An 8,224-nucleotide genomic window follows, 5' to 3' on the forward strand; every position below is an offset into this window, starting at 1 on the left:
TGTGAATCTTTTCGGAGTACGAGGATCAAACTTTATCATTTACCTTTAAATTTTGACATAGATTTTTTAAATTTGTAAAAATAAAATGTATTTAGAAACTACACTAAAAATACTATAAGTCATGATAATTTATAATTCAAATAATTTTAAAAAAATATAAAAAATACGTGATCAAAGAATTACATCGTACATTTCTTAAATAGTAAAAGATTTACGTAAATTAAAACAGAGGAGTAGTTATGATAAGGTAGAATTTTCTTAAATTAACTGGCGTGATAATGATGTGCCTTTTTTCAGTGTCCAAATTTGACTTTCCCTGTGAATATCTTTTTTGTCGTCCATTATCTTCTGCTCCTATTTTAGATTAGATTACAAGATAACCAAAAGTTTAATAGATATTCAGAAACTCTCTTTACAAAAACAAAAAATAAAAAAAAATGGTTGACTATGATCGAGCAGAAGAGCTCAAGGCCTTCGATAACACAAAGGCCGGTGTAAAAGGACTAGTCGATGCAGGGATAGTTCATATCCCTGAGATTTTCGTTACACCGTCCATAAAAAAAAATGAGTTCAATGCTCAGAATCTTGATTCATGCTCCAACGTCAACGTTCAAATCCCAGTTATAGATCTCGAGGACATAAACAAAGACGATTTTCGACGTAGGAGAATAGTTGAAGAGGTTGGTGAGGCATGTGAGACTTGGGGATTTTTTCAAGTTGTGAACCATGGTGTGCCTCAACATATCATGGATGAGATGATTCGAGGAGTTCGAAGTTTCAATGAGCAACCAAATGAGACAAAGATGGAGTTTTACTCAAGGGATGATATGAAGAAGGTGTTTTTTAATAGCAATTTTGATCTCTATCAATCTAAGGCTGCAGATTGGAGGGATACACTAGCTTGTCTCATGGCTCCAAATCCTCCAAGTAGTGATGAATTACCAGAAATATGCAGGTAATTTTCAGCTAAAACCCTCTTTGATATGCTGCTAATATTTTGGTTGTTCTAACAGATCTTCAAAGTAGGCCCTACAACTTTTAAAAATTTTGGTTTTTTAGATTTAGGACTTGGTCCAAAAATTCGAAAATGTTATACTTTATATTTTTTTCCTACCGATTCGGCGTAAGCCAATATACCTACCACCAAGTCCGATATCCTACTCCCTAGCTATTAGACTAGTGAATAGTGCAAACTGAGATGCGTTTACTGTGACAGTATTTTTCATTGTCGTTTAAGGAGTTTTGGCACTTGATCCACGAGGAAGAAGCATATAATTTAATGTTTAAATCAGTGTTTTAAAAGACAGTTTTAGGGCTCGCTCCGGGGCGAGGCACTGGCAAAACGCCCCGAGGCTCATGTGCGGGGCTTAGTTCCCGTGAGGCTTACACCTTAAGCGCCCAATTATACGTCCTAAACACGTCTAACACCCAACGCTCGAGGCTCGCCTAACAGTTCTTACACAAATTATATGTTAAATTCCTTAATTAGAATTGTTGACCCTTATAATTCTTTAACAAATGAATGATACTTAATAGTTTTTCATCTATAGAAATAAAAAAGATTGGGTGTAACTCAAATAACAAGTCGTAGTATTGCATACATTTGAGAACATCGTGAGAGTGAATATCACTTTATATTTCTTTTAAAAATATATAACCGAATTGTACATTCTTACTTGTCATTGGTCTTTTGTCCTATGTATCAAAATTATCATATTTTATTATTTCGCTATTTGAAAGTAAAATTATTTTTATTCATGAAAGAGTTACGTTTTAATTATAAAACTGAGATAAAATGAATAGTATGATAGCAATATTATTTTAAGAAATTGTTATTTTTTTATTGTTTGAAAGTTGATGTTATAGTTGATTTGCATTTCATAATAGTTTTTATTTCATTGTATTGTTTATACTTGTAAAATTATGTTATATGTAATTATAAGTTGTAAGTGGTGTATAATGGATTACTTTGATTTGTTTTTTTTTCTGAGGATATATATATATATATATATATATATATATATATATATATATATATATATATATATATATATATATATATTTCATCTATTTACAGTTTTCTTTTATTTTTTATGTAATTTTACCGATTTAAAAGTATTTATTGTAATCATATTATTTTATGAAATATTAAAATTTAAATACCCATGAGGCTTACACCTCGCTGAGGCATATATAAAACGTCTCACCTTACGCTCCCGCCTTTTAAAACATTGGTTTAAATCACATACAATATATAAGTGTTGAATGGCGGTTGGCTTGAATATGAACTATTAGTAGAATGATTTATGTAGAGATGATTTTACTTTATTTTCTATTTGTTTCTTTGTTAGGGAGGAGTTACTTCAATATTCTGAGTATGTTCGAAAGTTGGGCCAAACAATATTAGAGTTACTGGCAGAGGCACTTGGGCTGAAGTCCAATCACTTGTTGGAAATGGAGTGTGCAAAAGGCCATTTCATTCTCAGTCATTACTATCCACCTTGTCCTGAACCAGACAGAACTAATGGAACCACAAAGCATACTGACCCAGATTTCTTCACAATTCTTCTACAAGATCACATTGGTGGCCTTCAATTTTATCACCAAAACCAATGGATTGATATTCATCCAATGACTGGAGCACTAGTTATCAATCTTGGTGACCTTCTGCAGGCAAGTATATCTAAAACAAATTACATATGTCTAGTCACTAGTGATTTGGCTTGAATCAGAGGCCGATCTAGAGTGTTAGGAGTGAGTTTGATTGGACAATTCATTTTTAAGATAGACTATAAATATATATGTGAGAAATTATGAAATACATTATACTAGTTTTGGGGCTTTGATTTAAATCCATATTAATTTTCAAAGAACTCAAAATCTTGAATCCAAGGTTGGGGTGGCTTACTTGGACATGAGTGCCCTTACTAGTTTTGGGGCTTTGATTGGCTAAAGTAATCTTCGGCTTCTAACCAACAGTTTCCGGATTAGGCTTCAGACTTTCCTTTTGGTTTTGGGGGCCATCCTTGACTCTATCATTATAGGTATGGGGTTCGAGACAAAGAAGCAAGTTTATATTTTGAATTTGTGTCTGAAAGTAAATTGTAAATATATATTCTATATGAGTTTAAGTTATATGCTTCTAATTTACACACTATCAAGTAAGCTTTACCTATTATAGCAAGTAAGCTGCCTTATATTCAAGATTAAAATCTCAATATTATATGAAGGCTTGCCTGTAGGTATCCTGTCTATAGTCTGATGGTATAAAAAACTTATATTGAAGATTTATAAAACTTAAACTCATTTTTCTGCAATGCAGCTTCTATCAAATGACAAGTTCAAAAGTGCTGAGCACAGAGTATTGGCAAATCATATTGGACCAAGAATTTCAGTTGCATGTTTTTTCGCAACTTATCTTCAGCCATTTGATAGGCTCTATGGCCCAATAAAGGAATTGTTGTCAAATGAAAATCCTCCTTTGTACAAGGAAACAACAGTGAGAAATTATGTATCCTATTACAACTCCAAAGGACTTGGAGCTCGTCCTTCACTTCTCGATTTCAGGCTCTAGGATTTCCTAAGTAGTAACATGTATACATAAAATAATGGCTGAACCTTCATTATTATTATTATCTAAATAAAGAAGGGAAAAAGTCTAGTTAAAATAAATATAGAGTTCCAAATATTTATTTTTATTTGTTTTCTCGTTGATGCAAGGATTATTTATTTCAACTATGTAGTACTTTTTTGTGTCAAAATCTTTCAGAGAAACTTAGGTACACAGATTAATGTCATTACATCTTTTGGTTGATTAGATTCCAACAAGGTCTTCAAGAACACCCATAAAAACTCAAGTTAGGGCTTGGTTTGGAAAGATACTTTCTTCAACCCCTTTCTTAAATATAATTATGAGTTGAGTATTTGAAAGTGTAGGAAATCAATTCCCTGATTGATTATGATTGAATGTCATCAATATATACAAAAGACTTACCTTATTCTAAGAGATATTCTAGCTGTACATAATATTCTAGGAAATATTCTAGCTGTACATAATAATGACTAATATTCTAGCTGTACATAATAATGACAAAATACAATGGTTATCACACCCCCGCAGTCGAAGCGGGAGGTGGACGAACGCTTAGACTGTCCCGAAAGTCATCAAACAGTACGCGCGAAAGCCCTTTTGTAAAAATGTCTGCAATCTGATATCGGGACTGAACATGACGGACACGAACTTCGCCACGGGAAACTTTTTCGCGAACAAAGTGTATGTCCATTTCAATGTGTTTAGCGCGCTGATGTTGTACCGGGTTACATGATAAGTATATCGCACTCACATTGTCACAATAAACAAGTGTCACCTTTTGGATTGGGCAATGTAGCTCAAGGAGTAAATTCCTGATCCAACAGGATTCGGAGACAACATTAGCAACTCCCCTGTATTCGGCCTCGGCACTAGAACGAGAGAGTGTAGGCTGACGTTTTGAGGACCAAGAAATCAAGTTGTCACCAAGGAAGACACAATAGCCAGAGGTGGAGCGTCTGGTATCCGGGCAGCCACCCCAATCTGCATCTGTATAGGAGACTAAGCTGCTGACAAAAGACTTATAGAGATGCAACCCAAAATCGATAGACCCCTGAATGTAGCGCAGAATGCGCTTAAGAGCAGCCATATGTTCATCACGAGGGTCATGCATGTGGAGACACACCTGTTGGACGGCATAAGAGATATCTGGTCTAGTGAAAGTAAGGTACTGCAAAGCCCCAGCAAGCTGACGATACTTAGTCGGATCATCAAATGGTGCACCTTTCGAGGCACCTAGCTTCGGCTTCGTGTCAACAGGTGTAGGAGACGGGCTACAGAGTGACATACCTGCCCGTTCCAGGATTTCTTCGGCATACTGCTTTTGTGATAAAAATAAGCCATCTGCATTACGAGTAACAGTAATACCCAAGAAATAGCTTACTGGACCAAGATCTTTCATGGCAAACTCGGCACTTAAGAGTGCCATAATAGACTTACGGAGATCGTCTGAAGAGGTCGTCAGAATGATTTCATCGACATAAAGCAGTATATATGCAATATCAGAACCCCTGCGATAAATGAATAATGAGTGATCAGACTTGCTGTGTGAGAAGCCAATGGTGGCGAAAAAATCAGCAAACCGCTGGTACCAAGCCCGAGGGGCTTGTTTCAGGCCGTAGAGAGACTTCTTCAATAGGCAGACATGCTCAAGAAAATTGGGATCCCGAAAACCCAATGGTTGATGCATATACACAGTGTCAGAGAGATTTCCATGAAGAAAAGCATTCTTGACATCGAGCTGGTGGATGGGCCAAGAATAAGATAATGCAATACTTAGCACAGTGCGAATGGATGCTGGCTTGACCACCGGACTGAAGGTCTTCTCACAGTCAACACCCTTCTGTTGAGACCTGCCATCACCTACAAGACGGGCTTTATGCCTCTCAAAAGAACCATTAGATTTCTTTTTATGACGGAAAATCCACATTGACCGAATCACATTAACATTAGCAGGCCGAGGAACTAACTCCCATGTCTTATTTTCAATTAGAGCATTAAATTCATCCATCATGGCATTCTTCCAATTTAGGTTACGGAGAGCACTTACGAGATTTTTGGGTAATGGAGAGATGGCGGTAGTGGTCTCGGTGTTAAGGTTGGAGGAATATTTCAAATTGGGTTTGAAAATGCCATTACGGGATCGGGTAGTCATGGGGTGTGGCTGCTGTGAGGAGGGGGCCGTAGGTGGTGATGGCGGGCTGGAAGGCAGCGGCGCAAGAGCAGCGGGAGGGCTGCTGCTGGGGACTAGGAGTGGCTGCGGGTGGAGTCGGGGGTTGAGGTGGCTTGGGATTTAGAGTGTTGGGAGATGTATTGCCAGAATTTCGTTGCATATGATGAATGATGTATGGATTAAAATTATGGTTCAAAAATTCATACGTGTGAGATGTCGGAGTATGAAGTTTTGAGAATGGGAATGTGTGTTCATCAAAGACCACATACGGGCAACGAAAATTTTCCGGGTTGACATATCATAACACTTATATCCCTTATGATCGGAAGGGTACCCAAGAAAGACACAAGGAGTGGACCGTGCTTGTAACTTATGAATTGTGGTGGATGGAAACAAAGGAAAACATAGACACCCAAAAACCCGAAGATGGGAATAGATAGGATCTTTTTGGTATAGAAGTTGAGTAGGGGAAGAGTATCCTAGAACTTTAGTAGGGAGAATGTTCAAAAGGTATGTGGCCATAGAAAGTGCATGATGCCAAAAAGAGGGGGGCATCGAGGCATGGGTAAGCAGGGTCCGAATTACATTATTTATGGATCGAATGTGACGTTCGACTTTTCCATTTTGAGGAGATGTGTGAGGGCAAGAGAGGCGGAATTGCATCCCATGTTTTTGAGCAAATAGTTGAAGTGGCCCGTTATCAAATTCTTTCCCATTGTCACATTGTAAATTTTTAATGGACCTTTCAAATTGAGTTTTGACAAAAGCATGGAATGAGGTGAAAAGAGAGTAAACTTGAGACTTCTTAGAGATAGGAAAAGTCCACAAAAATTTACTAAAATCATCAAGAAATAGTACATAGTAACGATGCCCGTTAGAGCTAGCTACGGGCGACGTCCAAAGATCACTATGAACTATGTCAAATGGAAAAGCAGTGAAAGACATCGAGTCATAAAAAGGTAATTTAACTTGTTTCCCCAAAGTACAAGATGAACATAAAAATTGTTTGTTCCTATTACATTCAATAAAATGCTTGCTATGAAGAGAGCGTAAAGGTTGGGCTCCCGGATGTCCTAAACGACAATGCCATAAATCAGGAGACAAAGCAGTGAAGACGGAAGGAGATTTTGAAGGTGAGGCCTGGATGACGGTGGAGAGTGTACAGAGGTCCCCGCTACTGTTACATCTCATTAGTTTGTTCCCCGTCTGGAAATCCTTCACATAAAAACCAAATGGGTCAAATTCAACAGAAACCCAGTTATCAATGGCAAATTTTCGGACGGAGATAAGATTTTTAATGAGCTTGGGTGCATGCAATACATTATTTAAGGTAAGTGGGAGGTGTGGAGGTGAGAGAGTAGTGTTCCCGAAACCATGAATTGGAATTACATGCCCATTACCAACAACAATGCGATGATTACTATTGCTCAAATTAAAATAAGATGAGAGTGTACCTTGGTCCGAGGTCATATGTGATGTTGCACCAGTATCCATATACCAATTCACATCCGGTGGAGCGATAGAGAAAGTATGCATTACCGCCTCAATGTCCGTCGGAGTGTAGCCAATATGGGGCTGGGCTGCCGATGCCGCGTAGGCCTGTTGAGGTCGTGGCCCGAGAATACCGGGCTGCATCGCCGGTCGGGACTGCTGCCGTGGGGCAGTCGGGTAGGGGCATGGTGGAGCAGCCCACTGTGTCGGCCACTACCCATATGGAGGGTACGGAAAAAGAACGTGGCGCGGCTGCCACTGACTAGTGCCGCCAGTCGGCCACTGGTTGGTGCCGCGGCCAGCGTTCTGCCCACCCCCACCGCGGCCATTATTGCGATTTTGCCCATTGTTCTTTCCGTTATTATTTTTCTTCTTGTTCTTGTTGTTATTATTCCTACCATGATTGGAACTTGAAGAAAAATTATTCTGAGAGTTGGAGTTAACATGTTCCATGTTACCTGGTTGGGCACCGCCAGTAGAGGCAATAAAAGCCGTATTCCCGCCGGCTTCCTTGGAGAGACAATTTTTTAGCGTACGTTCCGCCAGTTTTATTCGGGATCGAACGCTTTCAAAAGGTGGTAATGGGTCTTGATTTTGGACAAAATCCACTGTGCCAGAGTAGGCCTTTGGAAGACCACCAATGAGCCGCAAGACAAGGCGACTATTTGCCACCGGAGCATCCACATCTGCCAGCCTATCCGCCAAGTTTTTCACGTGGTTGCAATACGCATCCCCACTTGAAAATTTTTCGAGAGAGACAGTGATAACGTCCAAATCCACCCTATTAATTAGAATGGGCACGGTCGTATGCAAATATAATTTACCCAACTATGAGTCGGGGTCGAATCCCACAGAGAACAATATGTAGGTGATTTAAGCAGATTAGGAATTATCACTAACAATAGCTATGCCCGAACGCATCAATGGTTGTTTTTGATAAGGTTTTTATAAAATATGGAAATATAAATTCT

At 38.6% G+C, this 8,224-nt stretch overlaps 1 protein-coding gene across 1 annotated transcript; it reads left to right on the forward strand.

Moving 5' to 3' along the window:
* The first annotated feature begins 355 nt into the window (after nucleotides 1–355).
* LOC132615288 (1-aminocyclopropane-1-carboxylate oxidase homolog 1-like) lies at nucleotides 356–3,672 on the forward strand. The gene is made up of 3 exons (XM_060329852.1): nucleotides 356–955; nucleotides 2,352–2,673; nucleotides 3,323–3,672. Exons 1-3 carry the CDS (start codon nucleotides 438–440, stop codon nucleotides 3,572–3,574), a joined length of 1,092 nt encoding a protein of 363 aa, XP_060185835.1. The 5' UTR covers nucleotides 356–437; the 3' UTR covers nucleotides 3,575–3,672.
* The last annotated feature ends 4,552 nt before the right edge of the window (nucleotides 3,673–8,224 follow it).

This window comes from Lycium barbarum, chromosome 10 (genome assembly GCF_019175385.1).
Source record: "Lycium barbarum isolate Lr01 chromosome 10, ASM1917538v2, whole genome shotgun sequence".
Lineage (NCBI taxonomy): Eukaryota > Viridiplantae > Streptophyta > Magnoliopsida > Solanales > Solanaceae > Lycium > Lycium barbarum.